Source organism: Seriola lalandi, unplaced genomic scaffold (assembly GCF_002814215.2).
Source record: "Seriola lalandi dorsalis isolate HSWRI2012SDOR001 ecotype SW California unplaced genomic scaffold, Sedor1 jcf7180002054805, whole genome shotgun sequence".
In the NCBI taxonomy this organism is placed as follows: domain Eukaryota; kingdom Metazoa; phylum Chordata; class Actinopteri; order Carangiformes; family Carangidae; genus Seriola; species Seriola lalandi.
Genome location: NW_019525358.1, coordinates 376,694 through 404,149, shown reverse-complemented (window position 1 = coordinate 404,149; position 27,456 = coordinate 376,694). Strand labels below are relative to the sequence as shown.

Here is a 27,456-nt window from a genome sequence, read left to right as displayed (position 1 = left end):
AAAGAGAGAGAGAAAGAGCGGAGTGACCGAACAGTTAAAGGGGGGGAAAAAAGCAGTGAGAGAAGGAGAGTAGAAAGGGATTAACTGTCAGGGAGAATGTGAAGCTAATTGAAGCCAGTTTTGCACAGCTGTTTCTTGTTGCTGTGCAGCACTGCACGGAGCGGCTGGGAGGACAGGATCCAGATGTGATCTTGCGCCGAGGATCACCCGCCAACAACAGTCCTCAGAAAATACCAGCCGTACAGGAGACGAGAGCTATTAGAGTGTCCGTGCTTGCCTCGCACCCTGACAAAACATCACTTCTCCGCCTCTGAAAGATAACCCAGCTCTGTGCTTTTCACTTTTGATTGCAGGTCTCAGCTCGGCTCCCGAGCGTTGTTAACACTGTTATTTTGTTACACCGCCAGCCACCGCAGTGACCTCTGTATTCAGGTGTCACCAGGCAGCGTAAACATTGCTTTGACACATTTGACCATTCCAAAATGGTGGCTCACAGGGTTTGAGAGTGGTTTTGCATATTTGTCATATGGCTTTAGAAACACTCAACCAAAAGGGATTAACGCTTCTTTTGTGTGTTCTTCTGTTTAAAGTGTTTCATTTAAATCATCATGGAAAAAAAAAAAAAAACATGTATCCTTCATCGGGATGGCGGGATGTAGGTTTCATGATTGTGTGCAGGCATTTATTCCGCTTTAAGTGGAGGGACATTGGATGGGAACAAAAGGACACAGTCACTTCAGAGTGAAGGGAACTTCTCGCCACATTATACTTTTTTTAATGCCCCTGTTTCTCCGTTCCCACTCCTCATGCCTTTCACCTCCCACCCCCCTTCCATCATTTCCCTCTTGGCTCAGACAAAGAGGAGTTAGCATTGGTTCCCCCTTTTCTCCATGCCTTCCAGGGTTACTCCGGCACTTCTTTCTCACCTCCCGTTTCTGTCTCACGTTCGGCCTCCCTCCATCTCCCTTTGTTCTCTCCTCTTCCTTCCCTCCCCGTCTTTCTGTGCACATTCCCTCTTTTTCCGTCTGCATTTATCTGTCTTTATCCCTCTCTCCAGCCCCGCTCATCGGTCTTGGCCACCATGCAGAGTCCAACTGCAGCTGGCTTGTCATCGCCCAGAGAAAAGCTGACATCCAGCTGCGTATGAGTTCTCATTGAAGACTCTATGAGAAATCTCAGGCCGTGGTTTGACAAGATGTAGGCAATATCACACTTTTTTTAAAGCCTCCTCCTCTTTTATATCCTCTTTCCATTTGTCACCTTTGCCCCCATTTTAATAGAAAGTTTCATAAGTTATCTCTCTTCTTTTGTCAGTAACATTTCTGTTTATTGAGGGAATAGATATGTTTTATCATCGATTATGAGCTGAAAGAAGTATATTTAGCAGTCTCTGACCCAGATAATCACTGCTTCACATCCTGACAGATAATGATGAGAGTGATGTGTGGCCTTGGCCTCGTCTCACTTTATCTTACAGATAAACATACACACACACATGCAGTGAATGTGACACAGGATCTTAGCCTCAACCAATATCACTTGCGAGCTCTCTTCTGCCCACGTGTCAGTTGTGAATTTTATGACTTTTGTCAAGTTCACCTCATCTGTCCCATCTCTGATTTCACTCCTGCTGGGCCTTATGCTGTCAGAAAACAGGGCCTGCACTTCTGCTACACACACATAAACTTGTATTGCTCTCTGTCTGCTCTTGCTCCCAGGGTGGAATGTGTTCTGGCTGCTGTTGTTTATGTGTCTTGTCCTCAGCCGGTGTCTCTGCTTGTTGTCTTTGCGTGTTTGTCCTAGCAGAGCACTGTAGCGAGATGTTATGCCCGCGGTGGATCTGCAAAGCAGCAACAAAGCAGGTGCTGCCACAGTCCACGGTTGTTCTGTTGGGAGATATTTATATGATTTTTTTTCGCCCTGCAAAACTAAGCAGGAACAACTTTGAAGGCAGGAGGAGGTTTGGTTTGGTTTGTTATGTCTTGAAATGAAGAAAAAAAAAAACAGAACAAGTTAAATTATAAATACAACCCCCCCCCCATGACATGCACACACACATATTGAGAACTGTATTGCAACATTGACAAGTCCAAACATCCCTGAGGCTCAACCTTGGGAAATGCCAACACATGCCTCTGAATATGTGTGTGTGTGTGTGTGTGTGTGTGTGTGTGTGTGTGTGTGTGTGTGTGTGTGCACGTGTGTTTGTGTGAGTGAGTGCGTGCGTGTGTGAGCACGCACATGTGCGTGTGTGTGGGTGGGGGAGTGTGTGTGTGTGTGTCTGAGCAAAGCCAGCCGTTATCTTCCCTCAGCTTTAATTGAGCCCTTCAGAAATCCCAAAAACTATTACACGCACACACAAACACACACACACAGAAAAGCCTGGAGGCTCTATCTCTGCCTGGCCAGGTGTTCCCGGCTCTGCTGCCAGATGAACCACCTGCAGATCACAGGTGTGGTCATCACCAAGGAAGAGAACAACACAGCTGCTCCTGCAGCCTCGGGGAGAGAAAAGGGGAGATGGAAGGTTTATATAGAATCAACTGCTGGTAGCAGGAGGCTTCACACACATCAGGCAAGAACACAGAGAGTGTAAAGTAACATTATATTGTATGTGGTGTTTTCATCACCTGCCTTTCCTCCCTCAGCCTTCTGGCGATGTGCTTTTAATTGAAGAAGTGATGGCTTTGACGAGAGTGGGAATTGTTATGACTCCAGTTATTGTAACAGCACTGAAAATAGAGAGCAATATTTGTGCTTTTCTGTTCTATTATTCTTGTGGCTCCTCTCTTTCAAGGCTTAATTTATTGCTCCCAGTAATACTTTACTGATACTACACATTTTCTCTTTGTTTTTAGATGAAATAAATAGGGAGATGTTCAGGTCTGTCAGTTTAGGTTGGTTTCCTTTACACCTTACTGTCCACAAGTGTAAGACATGTTTAAGAAGAACAAATCATTTTGAGCAATTTCCCAACTTTTTCACCACTAAAGTCGTCCTTTCTTTGGTATTTAAGTTATTTTCACACTTAAAATGGTTTATTAAGCCTCCAAGGAAATATATATATATATTATATAAAAATGTAGTCATGCTTTTTATAATTAAAACCTCTAAAACATCTTGTATTAGTGTGTAGTGGAAACAAGTTACGAAGGTATAAATTTGTCTTCTTGAAGTGACACTTTTTATAAAGTCTTGTGTTATAGTGAGTCAAAACTGGCTGAAAATGGCATTCGAATAGTCCTTCGAAAAATGAAAAACAAAACATAGGTTCGAACCATTCTAATACCTATTTTTGTGCATTATGTCTTTAACAGGGCAAACTAATACAACAGGAGACATAACTCCATGTATACAGTAGATGCTCATTTGGGTGCATATTTTCGAGATGTGCCCTGAGGTTGCTAGTGCTGGAATGGTAGGCTAGGCTAACTGTAGCTTATAGCTTTCATACAACTTCATGTGGAGGTTCCAGGAGGATTTTTTTTTTATATATATAATTAATTTATATAATTGAATTAGTTGACAACCGGAGTGTTAACCTTTAAATGATGTAATTGATTTAGAAAAAATAAAAACGCTGGACAGCTGTGAACAATGCACAGTATTGTCACTAAGATAAAGCCTGTTGTACTGAGAGGAATGTCCACTGCGCCGTTCCTAACTGTATGTGTTACTGTCTGTGTGTGGGCTTGTCAATGGCGAACGCACACACTTTTAACACGCAGTTTCTCCCTAACATGGGGTTGTTTATGAGAACCATTCATGTTTATGTGCCGACAATTGGGTGAGGCTGGCAAAAAGGGAGTGAGTTGTGATCTGTGGTATCATTTTCCAATTAGCAAAATTGGTGCATTTAAGGATTTAATTGTAAGTGCCATAGATGGATATCCCTGACAGTCTATCTGCTACATAAGTTAGACAAGAGAGCGGCTGGAGAGACTTCGAAAAAGTGCGTGGTTGTTGAATATCGTTTAAGGGGAGTTATTGGTGAGAAGGGTTTGGCGTCTGGCTACGCACTTGGCTTCCCTGTGTGGAAACTTCAGGAAGATGCAGCCAAGTGAGCGTGTGACCCACTGCTCATAAATTTTAAGCACACATGCAGCCACTCTCTCATTCTGTCTCATACCAACGCAGACACTTTCCCACTCACTTTCCCTCTCGCTCATAAACACACACTCATACATACATTTCTCTGCCTCCCCTCCTACCCGCACTTCGCATATTTACTCATCTCTTTTTGTCTCTGTCTTGTATTTACACACATACACACACTCGTTGCACCCGAAGAGCAGCGGTGTGTCTCCCCTCTGTATGCCGAGTGTAATAGGAGATCTGAGGGTTTTCCGTGGGTGAGTAGGCGGGTCAGGCCTTACTTAAACTAATGGCTCCCAGCAGTGTTGAATAGCCAGACACACTGGAGCCGAGGCCTGAGGTTTTGGAATGCCACTGCCGGCTCAATGCCTGCCTTTCATCGGCACCGAGTGAAGGAGAGAAAGAGGGAGACTCAGAGAGAGAGAGAGAGAGAGAGAGAGAGAGAGAAAATAAGAGAAAGGAGGGGGAGGAGGAGAGAGAGAGAGAGAAAGAGAGGGGAAAATACGGGACCCATTTGTTATGGGTGATATGAGGATGCCTGAAAAGGAAGGCACAATAGTCATGGAATGGAAGGACAGAGGGGGGCAAGAGTGGGACGGTGGACTGTGGGGAGAGAGGGGAGGGGGGAGGCGTGTTTGGGCTAGTGGGATGTCAGGAGGGGGTAAAGTACCAGTCAGTGGTTGTTTTGTGTCAGAGCACCATGGGACTCCTCTGACCAGCCACACATTTGTTTTTAATGTCTGCGGGATGACTTGTGAATGAGCCTTCAGAGAATCTGTGCCGTTTTTTTTATAACTGAGGCCAAACTACTACAAATAAATTTTAAAAACTACATCAGCATTTTTGACAAATATGTACTCCATAGTCAAAACAGTTGACAATACCAACACGTCATTTTTGTATTAAGTGTGAGTGTGACCCAACTTGTATGTTTACCTCACATGGTACATTTAACCTTGTGAAGTTTTTGGCTGCAGAGAAACACTTTGATGAACATGTTATCTCTCGCACACTGTACAAGAGAAAGGCAGAGAAGATATATACATAATGTGAGGCCTCGGCGGCACGTAACCTCTACTAAAGCGTCCATTGTTCAATTCACTGACTTCATCAGCTGACCTAACAGAAATTCAAATGACCAAAATAATTTTGGAATAAGCTCCATGGGAAGTATACATATTTGATTTATTCTCCACCAATCATTGATCAGCTGTTGTAGAGTCGCAAATAAACAGACAAGAGATCTATGTGATGTGAATGGCCTTTTATGGTGATTAAACTTCACTAAGTGCTCCAGTGAAATATAAATGTGTCTTTGACACATTTGTGTGAGTCAATGGAGACGGATACATCTGTAGGAAGCATACTTGTCCCTTGAGACGGATGTCAAATCAAAACCCTTAAAAAATGCTCATGGTGTGAATGCCCCTTAAGAAGCTTGCTTTCTGCTGTCTCCAGCCATATCTGTGTTTATTTTAACATCAGATTATTACAAGACTGTAAAAAGTGGTTTAATTCAGTGCCATAAATACTGTTTTCTAACCAAGGAAGAGCAGACCTTTTTAAAGTTATGCAAGCATCTGACCACAGAGGCAGATATCTCAATACACCACCTATGCTTGGCTGTTTTGAAACACAAGAGAAAGAGGCTCAGAATACGACAGAGCTTTGAGAGCCCTGAAAACTAAGCCAATGTCATCGAACATGTTTGTGAAATGGTTTATCCAGTCAGCCACATTGCTTACCAGGACCATTTTTGTGGTTTGCCAACTGCTATTTAACTAAAAGTGGAGGAAGAAGAATAGATCAAACTGTTTTTTGTTTTTTTTTGTCTTTCTTTGGTATTTGAGGACATTGAAGTAGAAGCTAAAGTGTGTTTGCAAGTGTATGTGTGTGTGTGCACGGGATGGTGATGTTCTGGGAACCTCTTCCTTCCTCTCGCCACCTATCAATATTCTCGTAATTTCACTGTCCAGAACCAGCACATACAGTAAAACAGAGCTTTACACACTATCTTTTTTTTTTTTTGTGTGCATATGACCTATCATTTATCTGACCCTGCAGACAGAGAGAAAATGGCCTTCACTTTAGCCTTGATTACTAGAGAGAAGCATCTTATGTGATCTCTAGCTGTTTTTTTTTTTTTTTTTTCTTACAGTAAGCGGTCCTCCAGACAGACATGGACCTGGAAAATGACGTGTCCCTATTAGATAAATGTGCTGCAGAAGATGTAATGGAAAATGTGGCCATGCAAGATCAGACAGGGAAATCTATGGCTGCATCAGATTAGCCAACATCAGGAGTCTGAACAGTGATGAGATGGGGGGAAACAGGGGAAGGAGAAGGAGGGGAAGCATGCTGGTAAGATGGTTAGAAAGGGGGGGGGGCAGCAATGATGAGGTTTGGTGGGAAAAACAGCAACAACATGAATAACTCCACATTTTTAGACGCACTTATCAGAAGGAGAGAGGGGAGGGGAGACTGATCGAAAGACAGACATCTGGATATGTAACATTTTTTTATTAACGCATTTATAGACACATTAAACCAATGTTTTTCAGCCATTGTGGAGCATTTATTGTCTTCGGTAGTGGCAGTTTTTGCTGTGTGACTGTAGTCAGCTCTTATTGGCAGCCATGCAGCCCCTTTGGCAGTGCGATAGGTTGTTTAGCCGAGCAAACCAGTGATTTAACCCAATTGGTGTGGTCTCTCTCTGCATTTTCTTTTAATCTTCCGCAAAAAATGATGGGCTGACAGTGCCAAGGGTGATGCAAAGCAACATTTTTACAGTGCCAGGTTTCAACTTTTAGTCATACATATTCTCATTTTGTATTTTGATCATAGACCAGCACTGTTTCAACAGATGCGCAGAGGCGTGGAAATTATAGTCTGTTCGTTTTGTTTATCTTTTGTTTTTTCAGAGTTTATTCCTCACTTGTGAGCGCAGAGCGTATGTACACAGCGGCAGTCATCTTGCTGTCGCTTGGTTTTGTGGTGTGTTCAAATATAACAAAATGTATGCGAGTTGTCGTGAGGCAATACAAAGCACGTTTTTATATTTATTTGCCCTACAGAGGTCTCCTGGCCAGTGATGTCGAGGTCTGTGCAGAGTCAGGCCAAAGAATGAGCTGTTCTGGCTCATTTTCCACACTGCATGACGATAGAGAAGCTTGATAACTGATAAGGCCGCATTCACGTCACCGACACAGCCACAAACATTGACTTAACGCAGTGTGAAGTGGGAAAGCTTTTGACTGTAGGAAGGGAAAAGGCTGGGAAAAGCTGCGCCGTAGTATTTTTTTTTCCAGCTTAAGAAAATCTCTGTCATCGTTTCACGCTGATTTGGCAGCAACTCTCCCAATGAAATCCCATCACTCAGATTACCCTACAAAACTCCTCTGTGAGTGCTGAGAACAAAACGCTCTCTCCGTGTATGAGTTGTATTGTCTTGTATTGTCGTAAATGAAAATGATTCCAGTTGCACAGTGTGTGTTGAAGGCAGAGTCTTTGTTTTCTTCAACACCCAACGGCGCTGATGGCCTCATCAGCGCCGTTGCCCAAGGGACCTGGTTTCATGAGAGGATATTTCACATTTCCCAATTTCCCTCTTGGCGCTAGCTACAGTAAAAGCCTGTTGATGAAAATATCAAGCTCTGATTGGATGTCCGTATGAGTTTAGTTTAGGAGTCCTTACTCCTCGACCCTTCCTTTTTCACTTACCCATTGACAAATGGGTGTACCGCACGATTCTACAGTTCTGGGGTAATCCAGGATTGCGCTATACCATTAAAATGTTAGCAAGCTGTCAACAACAGAATCCCTGAAGAGTGTACTTTGTATTGTACTAAACTTGACAAACTTGCTGCTGTGATTGCTGTATTGCTATTGTTGGTGGGATAGCCCAGTTATCAAGAGTTAAAGGCAGGGTATAAACAATGCAAGAGACAGATATTGCTGTTGATATTTGAACTTCAGCTCCATTCAGAGCTCGTTCTGAAGTACTTTTTTTCTTTAAGTTAGATCTAGAGCAATGCAAACGTACGGTATATAAGTGGAGGCATATACACACAATATCCTAAAGCCTTATTGCTTCTTTTAAAAAAGTGATTTTAAATGTGCAAAGAAACATAGAAAACCAATGTTCTTACTTTACTGATTCCTATCTCGCTTATTCAGTCATCAAGTCTTAAGATCCCCTATTCCCTCCTCTCGTTTTCTTTTTTTCTGTCTTCTCTAAAAAAAAATGCTGTTTACTTTTTCTAAAAGTGGAAGTTTAGTGAGGGAGCGTGTGAACAGAAACAGATGCTGCATACTCTCTTGTTCCGTCGCTCTCTCTCACTCTTTATCTCACACACATGCACACAATGGCAAACAGCTGCATGAGGCCTAAGCGGCTACAAGGAAGCCATACAGTATGCAGACATACAGTACATGCTGACTTTCCATGACAAAAAATCATATGTGTAGTTTCATGAATTCCTCTCCTTGTTTGGGGACCATTTTGAAAGTGCATAGACCTAAGGCTGATATGTTCTTCAAAGCACTTCATGGGTTGTTTGCATCCTGTGAAAGCAGCCACAAGCACCTTTCATGATCATACATTGGAAAAGAAATGTGGCTACAGTACAATATTCTATTTTCTGTCTCTCTCTCTCTTCTACTTTATAATCCCCCCAGAAATATGAGGGGCACTTTTATGTCTTTTCTTCAAGGGTAACTTCTGTAAAAAGCTGGCACATATTTGGCGCTTTGACATGTTGGATGATGCATTGTGCAGCTTTGTTCATGGGAATGATGTTTTCTTTGTAAGAAAAACAGTGAGTGCTGAAACAATTAATCACGTTGATTAATGGCTGACTCATTCAACAGAAAATTAACCAGCTATTTGTTACATCATCTCAAATGTGAATATTTTCTTGCTCTTCTGTTTTGACTGTCACTTGTGGGTGTGGTGTTTTAGTGTTGGAAGCTTTTGATGGGCGTTTGCCATCATTTTTGCCATTATTTAGACTAAATATGAACTAATTATTCAGAAGATTGTTTGATGTAAATTAATTGAAAATGCAAGTAATTATTAGTTGCAGCTGACTACTTCTAAGATGATGACACAAAATTACTGGAAATGGATGTATTCATTCATTAGTCCCTGCATTGACCAATTAATTGCTTTCTTGGTTTGTTAGAATTATATGGCCTACCATACAGAAATATTGAATAAGAAATGTAATGCCATGTGTACTTCTTATATATATTCCCCCCGTTGTCGAGAAATCTTTTATTTCCTGAAAGTTTTCAGAGCTTTTATTGGAAATGAAAGGAGAGGTGAAATTCGACATGATTTAGCCTGTCGGGGCAGAGTGAAATCCATTTTCAGCCTATGATGAAACACGGCAGCATGCTGACTCATCGGCCACCTGCCAGTGATTACACCTGGGTTTAAATCTGTTTTACTACCAGCCTTTGTCCATCAGTCGTGTCAGTTGCAACCCGCCACCTACTATGTGCTACAATAGCATGTGGATTACAGTATGTGGCTTCAGATGCAAGGCCTTCCTCGTTTCTCCATCTTTTCACCCCCTCCCACTCTCCCTCTCTCACAGCCACCTGGCCCTGCCTCTGAGCCTGCTGGCTGACCAGATGCACCCTGAATAGAGCAGGCCTACAAGGAGAGAGGAGGGGAGATAGAGGTTATTATGGGTGATTATTCAGTCAAATGTAGTTTTGGACAACCCATGGCAATCTAACAACCCACTGTCAACCTTTTTTGTGATTACTTTATCGCATTAGTGCGGATTTCACCTGTGTTTCAAAAAGGCAGAGCTGAATTGAGCTGACGGTAATCAACTGTTTGTGTTTATCTGACAGCGTTCGCTTGTTTGTGTACACAGGCAAGTCTCACACGTTAATCATGTTCTCTCAATTGTCAGTCGTCTAATTAAAACCAGATTAATGTCTTATTTACTGCAGACTTAGAATGAACATAGCGCAGTCCTGTGTATTTTCTAGAAGTAAACCGGTGAAGGGGATAATAGGCAGGAGTGAATGAAAGCATGCAGGCTGCCCAGTCCCAGCCAGGCTCCATTATCTTAACCTGCATTGTGTCTCTACAGCACCGTTTACTCGAGGCCGGGCATAAATCAGACAGTGATTTAAGTTTAACTCAGTGAAGATGGAGCGCAGAGGATAAGAGAGTAGAAGAGGAGAGAAGAATAACTCATTCATGCTCCTCAAGTGTCCCCCAATGGGTTGGCTGGCGAGGCAGGGCTGAGCCGGCCGCATTAAGGAGCTGAGACAAAAGAGGGCATCAATGAAAGAGCCTGGGAGGGGTGGGGGGTGGGGGGGGGTTAGTATAAAAACATTTTAAAGGGCGATCCCTACTTCTCTTGAAGGGGCAGTGGGGAGAGTGGTATGTAGCGGGGTTGCAGAAGACCCCCCCCAACCCCCCAACCCCTCACTTCACACACACATGCAGATGCACACACACACACTTTTGTCTCCTTTGGCACAGTCTCTTGTTTAGCCTTTAGGTGCCAAAGCAATTAGTTATGTTAATTGCAGGGTCCATTGCCGGTGAATGCAGGTTGAATGGAGCAAGTCAGCAGTGGATGATTGGCCAGGATCCATGGGGGAATGGGTGGGGAGAGGGAGGGGGAGGGGAGGGTGGAGGGGGCTCAGGAGTGGGGGTGGAGGTGTGGGGGTTGTGACGTTGCCCATGCAAACAGAGGAGAGGACAGTGTGTGGGAAAATAGGGGAGGAGCTAAAGCCGAAAGAGAGCTATCGAGAGGGTGGGAGGCTCAGAGCTCGAGAGAGTGAGCGCGAGAGAGGACGTGAATTCAGTGAGAGAAAGAGAGAGAGGTAAATAAAATAAGTACAGCAGCGCAGCAGAGGCAGATTCAGTGAAGGAGATTATTATTGCGAGAGAGAGAGAGCTTTCACACGAGAGGCAGAGAAACGACAAAGACGGGAAGAAAGTAAGAGAGAGACAGAGAGAGAGTGTGTGTGTGTGTAGTGCAGCGTTGTGCTGGTCTGCTCGGTTATCTGTCTCCATCTGGGTGCCATCTGTGTCTCTGGCTCCGGCCTTCGCCACACTGGAGCTCACATATGTGGGAATGCAAACACATGCCTGACATATGAAGGCGTGGATTCACAGAAAGAGACACAAAGGAAAGGATAAGAAAGCAAAACCACGGCACTGCAGCTGACTTTCTCAACGGACTCAAGAGTGGACTCTACTAGAGTGGAGGTAGGACAGAGGAGTGAGGATTTCAGTCTGGATTTTGTGTTTGTGTCTTTCTCAGTGTGTTTTTAGTGACCAGTATTTATTTATCTCTATTCGTGAGTGAGTGAGTCTACTTCTGCAAACAGTGCATTTTCTGTGTGTGGGTGTGTGTGTGTGCGGGCGTGTGTGTGCGTGTTCCATCCTAATTCCCGGACCTGCTCTGTACTGTACAGATGGTGCCTCATCCTTTCCTCTTCATCTCTTCATCTTTTCATCCTTGTCTACTGAGGTAGGAGGGATGAATTTGTGCACTGAAAACTTTAATTGCCATATGGACAAAATGCTGATTGTTATAGAAAGTTCAGTATGCGCGTGTGTGTGTGTGTGTGTGTCGTTGAAGTTTAGAAGTATATGGCAAATTTCTTGGGTGTTATTAAAAAGTTGATTGGTTTTGAGGAAGAATTTCTCAGGTCAGCTGTATTCCAAAATCTCTCTATTTCCTTCTCTCTCGCTCTCCATAGTCTCTTTTCCAAATGCACCACAACCTTTTAAACTTTTCATGTTTGGTCTCATGTGGGAACATCAGTAGCAATAGTTGACTTTCTGTTTATGCTGCTTGGCACTTTAACATCTCAGGGTGTAATTGGATTTCAAAAACACTTTATCCAAAAATTTCAGTGAGAACAAAAGTGGTAACATGTCCAGCATCCAAAACATGGAGCCTTCTGCTCTTCTTTATTTTTCAGCTTGCAGCTGATCCCCCATTCGCTTGCACTTATGACAAGTAGGAGAAAATGTCTAATCTACCTGGAATGGTGATGATATGTTGGAACAGACTTTCTTTTTTTCCCCCACATAAGTGAGACCTACATGTAAACATCAAAAACCCTGGCTACCATAACCGGATAAATAAACCCAGCAATGTGATTGGCTCCATGTGTGAAAGGTGCTTATCTCTCTCAGCTGTCATTTACTCAGATAGTAATCAGTTTTTCCACTTGGCAAGCACAGCAGAAGAAACTAGTTAAAGAAGACGCATGCATCTGTTGTACAGTATCGCAGACATATGGGAAGAGGAGGGAAACTGCTGCGTCTGTCTTTCATGCTGTGCCTACATGTTACACAACACTGACATCAGTGGGAATCTGGATCCCAGCAGAGTGCAAATGTCACATTGTTGTACTATGGATATTGCGTACAAGGACCGAAGCTCGAGCTACAATGTTGGAACACCTTTTTCCGTTACTCGTTGCTTTCTTTCTTAGTTGCCCATCTGCGTCGAAGGTGAAAACGTGTTTGTGTTTTTGTGCATGGGGAGGACATGGGGTGGGGGTCTGCAGGAGAATCAGACAGAGAAAAGGCAGAGAGACCTGGCTAATGTCACACCAGGCCAGCCCCAGTCCATCAGGGAGATAGGAGCAACTAACTGTCGGCTGCACAGTCTCAAACAAGAGACCCCTGTCTGCTCTGCTGGACACTGTCATCCTACTGACAGCAGGCACTGCTCTGTATCTGTGTGTGTATGAGTCTGTGTGTTTGTATGTGTTTGTGCAGAGATCAAGGATGTGATGTTTCAGATCATTCTATTCAGAAATTTAACCTCCATTCATTCCCGATGGGCGGTTGCTGCTTTTGATTTGCATTTATGTCGCTTTGAGGTTTTCAATCACATATTTGATAAGTGTGTGGTTGTGTCTGGGGATGTGTGAGTGTGTGTGTGTGTGTGTGTGGATGTGTGTGTGTGGATGTGCATGTGTGCACCAGGTGTCTTGTAGACATTGTGTCTGCTGAAGTACAAGGTTACTTGTCTTATAGCTTTCTGTAGCTTTTATTTTCTTCCTGACCTCAATCCCAGCTGCATGTTTCTCTACTGAAAGTGTAGTAATAAATGGAGGAACAGACCACCATGACCCATGCTCACCATGCTATTATCTGAAGAATTCATCCACAGAGGACCCCCCCTCCTCCTCCTTTTTTTTTCTCAACACACATACACACAGAATAGAGCAGCTGCTTCAAGAGTTTGATGCAGGAAGTGCTCTATTAGTTCCAGTGGCGAGGACTGTGATATCTGGCCCCAGGGGTTCAGCGAGTGGTTGTGTGTTTGAATGTGTGCGCTTATGTGTTTGTGTGTGTTGGACATGAAAGGGTCACTTACTCAACAAAAACCGTTCAGTCACTACAAGTAGCACTCTGAAAGATTGTTTCATCACGGGGAACGTCTCCTGACTGTGTAAATAGCTCTGTGTGTGTGTGTGTGTGTTGGTGAGTGTGCAGACACAGATCTGTGTCAATGAGCATCTAGCCACCTGCCCCCCTCACGCTATTGCAACCTCATTGACATTGTATGGGAGCCCCTCTCCTTGTGCTAAGTGCATGAGTCAGAGGTCTCTTTCAGGGTCTGCTGACCCTTTGCTTGCCTGAGAGATCCGTGCAGTGACCCAAGACAAGACCTTTATTTACTGGGCTGGTGAGGTCTGAGAGGGAACAGTATCAGCACATGCTTAAAAGGCTATAAAATGACCACAGCTTAATTCCTCAAACGAATCAATACAAGTTCTGACTTGAGATTAATAGGCCATGTAACTAGAGAAATGATCAATCAAATCTAATTGGTATTCGTTAGATAGTAATGAGAGGCATATGGGAAAATTAAAAAGTTTAAAGTGAGACACAGAAACACAGCATGTTAACATGTTAGCAGCTATGTACTTATCCAGTAGACACAGATCCACATTATCAACACATTATAACCTACACATTATAACCTACAGTGTATATGTAGGATATGTAGAATAAAATCAATTAAAAAGAAAAAACAACAAAGTCTGTGCAGAGCTGCAGTGTTGATTCTCAGTGCGTTCAGCGCTACTATTCTGAGATAGGAGCCTTTAATCAAAATTTTTTTACTTAATGGAGGATGCTCAGAAAGGAAGGAGGAACATTGAGATTTTGTGAGACCACGTGAAAACACTAAGCAACAGGATGCAATTAAGCTTGTGTAACTTTCCTGGAAATGAAGTGTTCTACACAAAACCCAAAAGACAAGAGTTGATACCCAAGTGAGGTTGCAAGAGAAAAAAAAAATTGTATGTGCTTGTGTTGTTAGGTGTGTGGGTGGACAAGAAATGGGTGGTGCTGCCTCTCTCGCTGAATTGTCTGTCTTAGTCATTATTTTCTCTTTCCTCTCCATTGCCTTTCCCCCTGTCGCCTCCTGAGAAAGTGCTGGCAAAAAATATCTCACTAAGAAAAGAAAAGAGAAAAAAAATCTTCTTGCCTGTTATCATTTGCTACACACACACACACACACACACACACACACACACACACACACACACACACACTCACACACATCAGCACATTGTTTGTAGTAGAAAATGTTACCTCACCATCAAAAAGCCTTGTACATATACAAAAAAAATAAAATAAATACACTGTGTTCTTAAACATACGTGCAATCAAACCCACGTAGTGCACATACACGATGATAACGCTCTAATCAAAACACACCTCTGCCCACACATTCACAACCATACACTCATCCTCCACGGCTATCTCTGTCTCATTCTCCTCTTTGTTTTGAGCACAGCTGGCCTCTTTGTTTTACTTATCTGTCTCTCTCAAAGGCTGTTGAGCTCTGGTCTTTCATACAGCTGGGCTAAGCTTGCCCACAGCTCTGTTTGTGGACTCTGTGGACCAATCCTAGTGCTCTGCTTTAATTCACTGTATCCCCCGAAAACCTCAGGGTAACAGATTAGTCTTCTGTATAGCATGCTTGAAGAGTGGATAATGTGTTTATTTAACTACAATACAGTGCTTAGAATTAAAAATGTTAGTTTTTTTCCTGGCAGGCTCAGTGAGGTGAGTCTCTTTCAGTGTGCTTCACAACAGATTTGACTGACAGTATGTTTTTGAGAGTTGTGTATGACAGACGGGATAAGCGAAAAACAAACTGAAGAAAAGGGACGTTATCTAAAACAACTTGTGTACATCCATCAACTGTCGTGTTTACTGTCAAGTAAACTCTCTTCCACCTGCCTATTCATTGTTAATTACTCTACTAAATGTCAGTAAAATGTCTAACGTGCAAGTCTCGAGATGAACCTAAACATAACGAGAGTCCAACTCTCCCAGTCTGGGTCAAGAAAGGCCATGTAAATGTCTCCTGCATGGCCCGTGGTGATAACAACATCTGGTTGGACCGGAGCCCAGGCCATTTGGCTGTTAAGGCCATTGACACTTGGTCTGAAACAGGACAGTCTTAACGTTTTACTTTGTTTTCTCATGTCTAAAGCTTGTATTTTGTTTTATGGACTACTGTAACTCACTAGTTAAGAGTACGTGTCTGCATATGGATGTCACCCGAAGTACGGAGTTGAGGAAAAACAGTATTTTGTCTGGCTGCAGTTTAAGTTGATTGTCTGGGTTTATGATGTGTAGGAGCCACCCAGTCTTAATCCTCCAGACTGACACAATGATATACATCCTCAGTGTTTGTCAGGGGAGCTCTATAAGTCTGTTCTGACATCATTTTTTTTTTTCAGATGAAATGTACATAGAAAAAATGAAATACGGACAACACAAATTACTTTTTAATGGTCATGAATCCTTAAATTCTCCAGCTGATTGTTTCTCACTTGGTGGTTTCGGCTTTAAAGAGTTATGAGGCTCATGGTGATTGATGGGCAGGCTAACCAATTAGCTACGGAGAGGTGAGAAGGGTTGTAACCAGATAGGCAGATAATCTACTGGCCTCAGAGAAGGAGGGGAGGGGTGTGTGTCTGTGTGTGTCTGTGTGTCTGTGTATATGTGTGTGAGTGTCAAAGCTTTTGTGGCTGGAGGTCATGATTGACAGATTCGAATTGTCCCGGTTATGTCACAGTTGTTATTTGTGTGGGTGTGTGTACATGTGCCTTGGGCAGGCCATTTCACAGGTGTGTGTGTGTGTGTGTGTGTTACTTCAGGGATAACTGTCCTCTCTCCGCTCAGCCGATGACAGCCCCACCACCTGGTAAATGGGGCCAACACACACACACACACACACACACACAGGATGACACACATCCACTTCCCCTCTATCACCCGTGGCCCAGCTGTGTGTGACGCTGGAGTGTTTCTGTGTTTAAAATTTGTGCCACTCTGAATAACACACATTCATCTGACCCAGTGACAGAGCCTGTAACGGAGGCTGAATGTAACTACGCATGTGTGTGTGAGTCAATGTCAAACACCTACTATTTTACCACTGCATGTGTTGAGTCCTCGGACATGGGCCTTCTTGTTTGCTTATAAATGTCCGGGACATATATTCATGGTTCATGGTCTGTTTGAAAGTTGTCTTCTTTTAATAATATCTTCAGCACAGGAGCACAGGAACATGGGAGTATGTTGGATAATTTAGGTTTATGGTTATGGTTCTTTATCAAAGAACCAGATGTTTTTCAGTGCAGTTGCTCATGTTTCGTACTGATTCAACCATGAGAGTTTCATTCTCATCCAAGTCTTGGAAGTGCTTCAGATGCTTCACACTTAAAGTTGTTTATTCAGGAAAATTAACAGAACTTTTCTTCCCACTTTGCTACTCCATAATAGGCATTGGTGTCGCTTTAAGTTGTAGTCCTAGCTGATACAGCGATAAGGTTTAAAGAAGATCCCAACTTGAAAATCATAGCAGAAATTAAACTTGTCTGGATGAATTATCTCCGACTGTTGTGTTTTTAAATGTTTGTAAGGTCGCAAACTTCAAATCTCATCAATCTCTTTATTCTCCCTTCAGTCTGACCTCATGTACACGTGGACACTGTTCGTTCTCGCTGTCCAACCTCTGCCAAACCTCCTCTCCCTCCTCCGCCTCCACAATAACATCACTGTGCCTCTTTTTACTGCTCATTCTTAGTTTTTATGGACGACGTCTGTCTGCCTTGCCGTCCCCTCTTTCGTTTTTTCTCTCCCGTTGCCACTAAGTACATTTCCATCCCTGGATTTCTTTTTTTTTTTCACTATGTGGCATGCTGGATTACAGCAGTGTTTTTGTAATTATCTCACTGAGTGACGAGGTTATGTGAGGGCTTCTCTCATCATCACTCCGTCTCGGGGAAATGTGACGAGTTCACTCCTCGAACACATCTGTGCTTCTTCATGTGCATGGAAGTCATATACAGTTCTGCTTTTTCCAATTTCTCCTCTTCCACGCTCGTCTCCCTCTCTCCCTACCTTTCTCTACATCTTCCTCCCACTTTCCTCCTTTACTGTCAACCTTGCCACCTCCCCGTCCTTCCCCTCCCTCGCAGAGTGAGGAGCAGAGTGTTGACATTGGGTTTTGTCCAAATATGTAGTCTACGGGGCTGGAAGGTGGTAATGAGAGCCAAGAAAAACAGCCTGCCTCTGAGTCTGACAACCCGCCTTGTCTTCCTGATGAAACCAAATGAAAACAGTATTTTCTATCCTTGTTATTCCCTCCCTCCCATTCTCCATCCTTCTCTGCATCCCTCCTTCTCCACCTCTGGCGCCTCTAATTTGAAGACTAATATCTTATTCTTATGGGTGTTTGTTTAATAGTGTCTGTAAAGGTGCTACTATGATAACACATAGGCAACTTTTGGGCCTGAGTAGGAATGCGGAATAAATAAAAAGAGAACGACAAAAATTAGACCCAAAATGTACTAAATTTGAAAGTAATGCATATATGGATGTATTTTAAATGACCCGTGTAAAACAGGTTTGTAAAATGAAGCTTGTGGTTATACTGTAAACCAGTATAAACCAGAATAACTGTGCTGTAAAACGTGTTTGATGACTGCTTTGAGTGGAAGTGAGGCCACTGTGTCGTGGCAGCAGTTGAGGAGGTGTCAGCCCCCAGGAGAGCAATAATATTAATTAAGTTGATTGAAATAAGCAGAGAGGACACGTGTTCCCTCATTTTCAGAAATTTGACACTAAGCACACTCAAGTCCTTGAACCTGTTGTCTAGCTGTAAGGTTATAACAGCAACCTGACACTGAGAGAGACCATACACTGTTGAATTATCTGTTTTATAAGTGGACGTGGTTGTGTGAGTGTCGGTGCATGCACCCTTGTCTTTGCAGAGTGTATTATATGTGTGTGTGTGTGTGTGTGTGTGTGCGTGTGTGTGGGTGGGTGGAGGTCAGGAGGGAGCGCAGGACAGAGGAACAGATGTGTGCTGTATTGTGGCGGTGTGCGTGGACGGACGGGGACCAGGTGCAGCCTTTGTCTCCCTGGCATTTAAGTCCACTCGCTTGCATTCAGCCGCCTCGTGCCTCCCCTCCCCTCCCCTCCCTTCCCCTCCACACCTCCCCCCATCCTTCCTCCTCCTCTCCTTGGAGGGGAGACAGAGATGTGTGTGTGTGTGTGTGCATGTGTGGAGGAGGGGGCAGCCTTGGCTTAGTGGAGGAGACTCCAGCAGTCCCTTCTGCACACCCCCCCTCCCTCCTCCTCCTCCTCCTCCCTCACAGGTGACTGTTGGAGGTCCCAGCTGGCCAGCTCTTGGCCGATTAGATCCATATGGTACAGGAGGAGGAGGAGGAGGAGGAGGAGAGAGAAGTGCCCATCAGTTGCATGGGTGCTAAGAGGGCTGTTAGCTTGTCCCTTTTTTCCCCTGAGCTTCACGAGAAGTCCTCTGTTTTTACACATTTTCTCTTCATCTATTACTTTTTCACTTCCTGTACTGTCATGTTATCTCACTCGGTCAATTTTCAAGTCAAATTGCTGTGTTCTCTGTTTTGTGTTTATTTTATCATTTGGGAGCTCTGTTAGTTGTTCAAACTGAGAAATTGCCTATTTGTTTCAGATGTGTTTATGGCTGGATGTGATTGGAGACAGGATAATGATTTTACACCAGCGTGTTCGGGAATATGCTTCTTTGCTGTTTTACCGAGCATTAGAAAGTCAATTAGGTTTCATTTCTGTGCACGCACGGTCAGGTGTATGATAAGTTGCTAAGCTAGCCACCAAAACACCCAAGGTTTCATCCAGTGTCAGTCAAGTGACGACATGGCTTCTTGCCTCTTACTACATTCGCACTGTTGTTGGGCAGAAAGCTAACTATTCCTTTTTTTTTTGTTTAAGTCATTACACACAAGATAAAACACGTATTCTTGACAGCTTTGAAGTTGTTGTAAGACATTTTAGCTAACTGTCTTAGTTTCCCTGTTCTTCCAGTATGCTCAGCTAGGCTAATTCCTCAGCTTAACATTCTCTATCTTTATCTTCTTCTCTACAAAATTTTGCAGTCAAGCTGTTTCAAGAGTTGATTCAGTCAGCTGTGTCGCCTGTTTGTGTGTGTGCGTGCACTAACATGTCTGTGTTAGGAACCCGCATAGTTGTAGCATTGCACATGCTGTGCATTGTCTTTTTTTGCTCACTGATAAATTAGTCAAGCCTGTGTTACATCTTCTCTCACCTCATCTGCAGTGACAGGGCAGCGATAGCGGCACGGCACGAGTACACACACAATCTCACAACACCGCACACACTTGCACACACATGCCTCATGACTCACAGCTGCCAACCTTTCACACAGAGTTTAAACTTCAGAGTTAAACCATGAGCTTAATAAACCCTAACACTGAACATATTTATTTATACATCACATCAAGTGTAATTTATTTGAGCTAAGTCAAAGTAGGTTATCCATCCTCACTTTACATAAGGAGCTAAATGAACGTCCTGTGCACTTTATTTGCCTTGTCGTTTCTGATTATTTAATTAATTGCTTTCAGTCTCAGTGGCGGCTCAGTGGGAATACCCCTGTTCTGTTCCTCTCTGTCTGTCTCTGCCTCATTCTGCTTCACCTGCCGAGGCAGAGGCAATTAAAGCCGATTGAATGTTTTAATGCAGACGAGCGTCACCTGAAGCTGAACAAACAAGGAACACCTGGCTAGCAACAACAGCCTCGCCACAGATGCACATTACTTTTCCATCCCTGCAATAACAACTGTTGTAGAAAGCAAATAAGTCAGTCCAGGTAACGTACGAGACTGTAAAACTTTATATCTATATCATCTGTTTGAGAAGGAAGAGCAGCAGCCCAGAATCGTATGAGCAGACTTTGTAAATATTTTTGTCTTTATCAGTCAAAAATGTCAGAGGTATTTTACAAGAGTGTAGATGAAGCCTGGCTTGCCTGTGTTATCTTCAGTATGCACTGGTCTGCTTACAGTGTTATCCCCTTTGATTCAAAGTGTTCTCTATGCATTATGGCATTTCCATGTAATCCTGTTGATGTTTAGTGAGGAGCTTTGTGTGCCTTCCCTTTGTTCCATTAGAGCCAAGATGACAGGTGGCATTTAGACCAGGCAAACACTCCACATCCTCCTCTAAGCCAATATTCACCTGAGTTAACATTAGACCACTTTGTGCACTCCGTGTGTGTGTGTGTGTGTGTGTGTGTGTGTTCGTTCTGTGGCTGCTGTGACAGCTGCCTCCCCTGACAGCCCTGTGACTACATACAGTGGACTCAGGTGCTCGCAAGCCAGATGAAGTCATCCGGCTATGTGTGCTGTCTAATTGACAAGCAGAGGCAATTCTCTATGGGCTGTCAGCACTACATGCACACACACCTGATGTCTCCTGTTTTGGCCGTCATACATCTGGCATGGCTAATGACAGACCAGTCCACATCTTAAGATTGTGTGAAAGCAGCTGCAACCTCATTTCTCAGCCCCATGCTGAAATGGATGCACAATAAAGCCATTTTCTCATTTGGAGAATCAGGTCTGGACGTCTTCCAGAGTTGGACACACATGTGGCACACAGCAGTCCTTGTCGGATGTGTTCTCACCTACTGGAAATAGGTGAGGTTGGGCACCTGGGTGAGAGAGTGCAGGAGGCAGAATATCACACAAAAAGTAAGCCGAAGAAATCATAGTGTTTGCAGCACAGCATTTTGCACCAGTCACATGACAGAAACATCATAAATATGTCCACTTGCTTGCTGTGAATTCTGCAGACAATCTCCTGCTCTGTTCACACATGGGCTCAATCGGACATTACACAGACTTTGTACCAGGGAGCTGGCAGGGTAAAGTCTGTTTAATGTCTGGTCCAACCGATTCAGACATTTGCGTTCTCTCATATAGCTCCTCTGGGTAAAGCGCAGATATGTTCAGGGTTGCAGTGCATGTGTGAAAGCTTTATCAGACATATGTTTCTGTCTGTTTTGCTTGTTTGTAGTCTATGGCCTGTCTGTCAAACACAATAGGCCTACAAGCGTGGCCTCTTAAGCTTTATGAGAATGACAGGCTATTTGGACACAAAACTCCTCTTTGCTGCCAGTGGAAAACTGTTGATGATGTGTCAACAAATAACTTATGAATACATTTACACTACTATAACACTACTATATAGCACGAGTTAAATGCCCAAATCCGGGGTCTTGTGTCTATATAAAGTTGTTTACATGGTAACAGTGTTGACACTAAGGCCATATGCCCCGTTGATTCTGTTATTGAGATGTCAGTCTAATTTCCTGGCCATATGGACAGAGTGTGCAGAGCTTTGGAACCGGTGTGTGTGCGTGCTGCAGGCTGCTTCCTGCGGTGCACTGGCAGACCGCGTGTGTGGTGGGTATGACAGTCCAAATGTCTGCATAGATCCCTCCTTCCTGCCCCCTATGTTGGTGAACAGGTGGAGCGATGGCAGGCAGGCCACAGGGCTGAGAAAGAGAGAGGGGGAAAGAGAGAGAGAGAGGGAGAGAGAGAGAGGGAGAGGAGGACTGCAAAACAGAAGGAAGAACAGTCAAAGCTGTATAATGAGTTGCAGACATGACAGATGAGTTGCATAGACAGATTCTAGGAAAGGAAAGAGGTTTGTTGTCAAGACGGCAGCAAAGTGAAAGTTCAGCTAAGTTTATTGTTTTTATGTGTGCATGCAGGCATATTCACATATTTTTGTGATTTATTTTGTAATTGATTTTTTCTCTTCCGTAATGTGTTGATTTCTGCATGTTTTTACATATTTTTGCCCTAACAAAATCTAAAAATGCTTTTTATTCATTTAATAGGCGTGATTCCTTCTTTTGAGTTATCCTGAGTTACGTGCTGATGGCTTAAACCTTCCAACTTAAGCCTTTATAAAGTGGGACCCTGTGGCTCAAGGCCACGCAGAGTTCATAGCTGTGAAAGAGATATACAGGGTGCCATTGAAGCCAAAGCCTTAAAACCATGAAACCACATTTAAAAAGCTGCTCTCTGCTGACCCATGACCTGTGAGACCATGCTTGTCTATTAATCGTCGATTCTTAGAAAAGTCTGATCCACTCTAAATGGAGACGGGACCCAGCCTTCATGGGTCTCCAGGAGACAAAGACGGCTTGTGATCCCACATCTCCCCACCACCACCACCACACACACCCCCTCCACCACACTTTCTCCAAAAACCTCTTATCTGGTGGTCTCATTCAGCGGCAAATAGCATATTGAAAAGTTGCGTTTAACATTCAAAAGCTTTGCCGATCTTGTTAGCAAAGCGTGAAATAGCGCCGTCCCTTTCTGTCCCTGTCCCCGCCCAGATTTTCTGGGGAGCTCAATGAGGGGGCATTCTTCTCCCTCACAATAGGCTTCTTCAGCATTTCTTCTGTTATTGATCTGAATGGTTGGGAGTGAGGGGCTAAACTTTAGACATCTGGTTCATTGATGGGGGTGGGGGTGGGGGGGCAGGGTGGTTGGTGCCCTGGCAGTAGGTGTTGTATGATGTGAAGTGGGTTTTGGGAGGAGGGGGGGTGGCATTTTCTTTTGTTACTATAGAGCTGAAGCTTTTAACCATTGAGTTTATAGGGAAAGTTAAAGTGGTGGTATTTATTGACTTATTTATTTGTCAAGATGACGCTTTAGTGAGTTACATTCCTCCATTTCTTTTTATGGTTTTCAAGAAAACGGTTGAACTTATTTCGTACATTTGTGTGTGGGCTGTTTGTTTAACAGAGACACACAGAGAATAGTACAATGTAAAAAAGCAGAGCTGTATCAAAACAACACTTTACTTTACTTTACTAGCTAAATAACACACAAGTAACACATTTCAAGTCATTTTTAGACATGTACGGTGAGATTTGAGTCACAAAAATGTGGTTGTGATTTTCATTCACTGCTGTGTCCACAGGACAACAACATTTTTAAAGGCCTTCTGGTTTCTGACCTGCAGCTGACCTCTTTCCTCTTGTTTTCTGCAGACAGTAGAGAGAAGAAGAGCCCTGCCATGCCCGGTTCGCCTGTGGATGCTAAGACTCATTCTAGATCAGCCCCCAGCAGCAGCACCAGCTCCACTATGCCACCCCTGCCTTCTGTCAACCCCAGCGGCCCTCGACCGGCCTCTTTTTCCACCACAGCATGTGAGGGTCATTCTTCAATTCTTTCTTGTCTACAGTTTGTCTGATTCCTTCCCCTATTCTTCCTTGAATAAGCCTCCGATGTTACTTACTACTTATGGATGGCTGTTTTTAAATGTATTTTGATAAAATAAATCCTAGTCTTAATGTATCCTGAATTGGAATTGTTGGTAATAATAAGGGAAACAAAAACAAAAAGTATCCTAAACTTAATTTTACTCCTCTTTTTCTCACTTTCGATCCCCAGTGACCAATGGGAATCATCATTCCCCACCAACCTTGAATGCAGTGCCATCTCCACCGCAGCGTTACAGTAACGGACCGTCCTCTTCCTCTTCCTCATCGCTAGCTAACCAGCAGCTGCCGGCCACCTGTGGGGCTCGCCAGCTGAGCAAGCTGAAACGTTTCCTGACCACGCTGCAGCAGTTTGGCAACGACATTTCTCCTGAGATTGGAGACAGCGTCCGAAGCCTAGTTCTGGCCCTTGTGGTAAGTCCTTTTCTTATGTTGTTGAAGATGAAGAAATGAAGATGTATCTTTGTAAAAGAAAAAAAAAAAAAAGCATTTCATCTTCCCCTCATGACTTCCGGTGGGTTTCACATGGTGCTGTTGCACAGAATTTGGCTTTAAGAACTGAGTAAGAACTGTCTTACTTAAACATCACTTTTTCCTGTCTCCTAGAATTCAACAGTTACCATTGAGGAGTTTCACTCACGGCTTCAGGAGGCCACCAACTTCCCTTTACGGCCTTTTGTTATTCCGTTTCTCAAGGTAAACACATCTTCATCCTCCTTCCCATCTTCCTATATTTGCTTTGCATTATTCCGTTGGCTCACTTCCTTTTTTCTTTGCAGCAATATTTTCCATCACCTTCCCATCAGCCTCGCGTCTTGCCTGTGTCAACTATGATTCATTATTAACCACAGACTAACAAGTGTTGAACAGAAGGTCTTTGACATTAATATACCCCTCATTAAGGAAGATGTGAATGATCTATGGGCAGTCACATCACAGCTTGTGACAGAAAAGCAGTAGATTCATTACACTTCATTACAATGTTTCCAGGATACAATGCACTGGTCTATAAATAGGCCTCTGTTTAGGGTTTCTAATTGAATAAACTGCTTCTCAGTGGTTCAAAGTAGCTATCAAGATTGACTTGATGTTGACTTGACAAGCAACAGATGAGTGTGTGTGTATGTGTGTGTTAAACAGCCTTTTGAGTCCTTTTGTAACCAGGGGAGTCTGCAAGAGTATACTTTTTAGGAGCTCCTCTCAGTAAAGCAGCCCATAAATCTTCAGTCAGTTGCACCGCTGTAACTTCAAGCAGTTGAAAATCTGCTCTTTTTCCACGCTTACCTCTTACTCACCTTTGGAGCCCCTCCAGCTGTCTGTCTGAGGGTGCTGAGACAAGAAACCTCTGTTTCCCTCCTTCTACTAATTTATTACAAGGGGGTGGGGTCCCCACAACTTAATTCCAACTCCTTGAGAGTAGTCTCTCTTAAGAAAGAGAGAGAAAAGGGGTGAGGGGGGAGAAGTGGACAGATGGGACAGAAGTCAGGGGGTGAGGAAGTGGAAAAGAGAGAGGGAGAGAGAGGTGGGTGAGGAGGAGAGAGGGAGAAGTGGGGACTCGGAAGTGTGAAACATGCCTATAAAGTGTTCCCTTCCCTTTTTTATGGGTTCCAGTGCGCCATATGGAGCCGCTGTCCCGTTAAAAGAGCATTCAGCTGCCAAGGCGCCGCCAATCTAGCATCCGCCCCGCTGAACCCCTCAAGAGCCCTCTGCTGAACTGACACACAGCACATGTGTCTGCTAGCTGGGGGCCCCAGGGAAAGAAGGGAGGCAGAGGAGCATGGGAGACGGGCAAAAGAGAGCACAGGGGTGTTACAGAGGGTCGACCGCAAATTAGAAATATCAGCATCTTTAGGGTGAAGTACGAGAGATGCTGCAAGTATCAGTCAAGAGAAAAAAGGTCAGATTAGATGGAGAAAGAAGTCAAAGTTTACAGAATCTGCTCGATGATGGTCGAAAGCGCTACGTGAGAAGGGGAGGTCAGAGTCACAAAACTAGAACGGTATGGTTATTTAGCTGGTTTCTCAAGAAACGGAGAAGAGGGAGTGAGGAAGTGGTGTAATTGCAAACACACCGGAGTCTGTTCCTAATTAGGGAAATGCAGGGAACAAAAGCGAGATGGAAAGATACGACGGAGACAGCCACAGATAAATATTAAAAAAAAAAAAAAGAGAGAGAGAGAGCAAGAGAGGGCAAGGAATGAGGCAGACGTGGAGCCTGTGTATCATTTGTTTTGAAATGTTTCTATGTTTTTAAGCCTCTGTATCTTCCTGCATATCTTTGCTGTGACCAATGTGTTGCGCTCACGCTGGGTGCAGGAGGTTAGTAACTGAGCTTCAGCAGCAGCTTAGAAAAATCAGCCTTTTTCATTTGAGAGAGCAGAAACCACAGCCACCATGGAGGCAGCCACAGAACAACACCCAGACCCATATTGAGCCCTACAGCCAGACCTCAAGGAGTCAGCACCCCCCACCTCCCACCCCCCTTAAAGCCCCCCCTCCCTCCCAGCCAGGCATCTTCCCCAGGAGGTCTCTTAGTTCTGTTACAGGATGGTTCTGGTCTGTTTTCTCCAGATCTCCCATCCTCTTCTTTCACAACGGGCTGTTGCTTCTCTTTTTCTGTCTCTATCAGCCTCTGAATGTGTGGCTGATGTGACTGACTAAAAAGCATTATGGGATCAGCTAAGTGCATTTAGACTGGTACAATAATGCTCTGTCAAAAACAGGAAGTCTTTTAAAATGGTCTTCTTCCTACTCATTAAACTATTTTCTCAAATTAGAACAAAACCTGACAAATCTCTTTCTCTCTTGCTAGGCAAACCTACCCCTGCTGCAGAGGGAGCTGCTCCACTGTGCACGGGCAGCCAAGCAGACCCCAGCCCAATACCTGTCCCAGCATGAGCACCTCCTGCTAAGCACCACTCTGGCCTCCTCTCCAGACTCCTCTGAGCTGCTGATGGAGCCTCCTGATGCTGCGACCAAGAGACACAGCCCCAGCAGGTTAGATCAGAACACAGAAACTGCTTCTATTAAGATGTGATGCTGGTAGACACAAGCGTAAACAGCGTTTGCTTTTCAGGGCCAAAGAGAACGGCTTCCACGAACGCCCCCCCGTGGCCATGGAGCCCGCCGCGAAACGAATTTGCACCATCAGCCCCGCTCCTCGACACAGCCCTGCCCACCCGGTGCCCCTCAGCACCCAGCTTCACCCAACTCCTCCACCCTTGCAGCACTACGCCCTGGATGACATCGCAGCGCCGCACATCCTACACCGTGAGCACAGCCAGCGTATGCTGGAGATACGCGAGCTCAAGGACAGGCCCAGACTCCCTGGTACGTGATGCAAATTTACTGTCCAGTTTTATGGTCAGTGACTTTTCATGTTAATGCTTTCACATTATTGGTGATGATAAAAAGTTGAGAAGTTCAGTCTTCGGTTCAGTAGTTGCTCGACTACAATACATCCTTCAAGTCATTAAATCATTTAAGCTCATTATTGGAGGAATCATGATACTGCAAACCGCATGAACACTAAGACCTTTTACCTCAGTCTGGTTCTGCGCAATAGTGTGAATGCAAGTGGCTGATACACACATTTAGAAATTAAAAAGTTGCTTAAAAACACACACACACACACACACACATGATATTCTGTGTGTGATAACGGGTGGTCTCTGTGTTTGTGTAGCCGCTCCCGTACGTCTCTGGAGTCTACATGTGTGTATAAA

General features: G+C 44.0%; 1 protein-coding gene across 2 annotated transcripts in view; it reads left to right on the top strand.

Annotated features, from left to right (window-relative positions):
* cbfa2t2 (CBFA2/RUNX1 partner transcriptional co-repressor 2) overlaps positions 1 to 27,456 on the top strand; it is a 36,659-nt gene that overhangs the window by 2,789 nt on the left and 6,414 nt on the right. The window contains exons 1-6 of one of the 2 annotated variants that reach the window (XM_023426076.2): positions 10,898 to 11,338; positions 23,502 to 23,660; positions 23,905 to 24,146; positions 24,339 to 24,428; positions 26,544 to 26,728; positions 26,808 to 27,061. In XM_023426076.2, the coding sequence (XP_023281844.1) occupies positions 23,528 to 23,660; positions 23,905 to 24,146; positions 24,339 to 24,428; positions 26,544 to 26,728; positions 26,808 to 27,061 (904 nt within the window). In that variant the 5' untranslated portion in view covers positions 10,898 to 11,338; positions 23,502 to 23,527. Of the gene's footprint in view, positions 1 to 10,897; positions 11,339 to 23,501; positions 23,661 to 23,904; positions 24,147 to 24,338; positions 24,429 to 26,543; positions 26,729 to 26,807; positions 27,062 to 27,456 lie in introns of those variants that run through there. The other variant, XM_023426077.2, reaches the window with a different exon arrangement.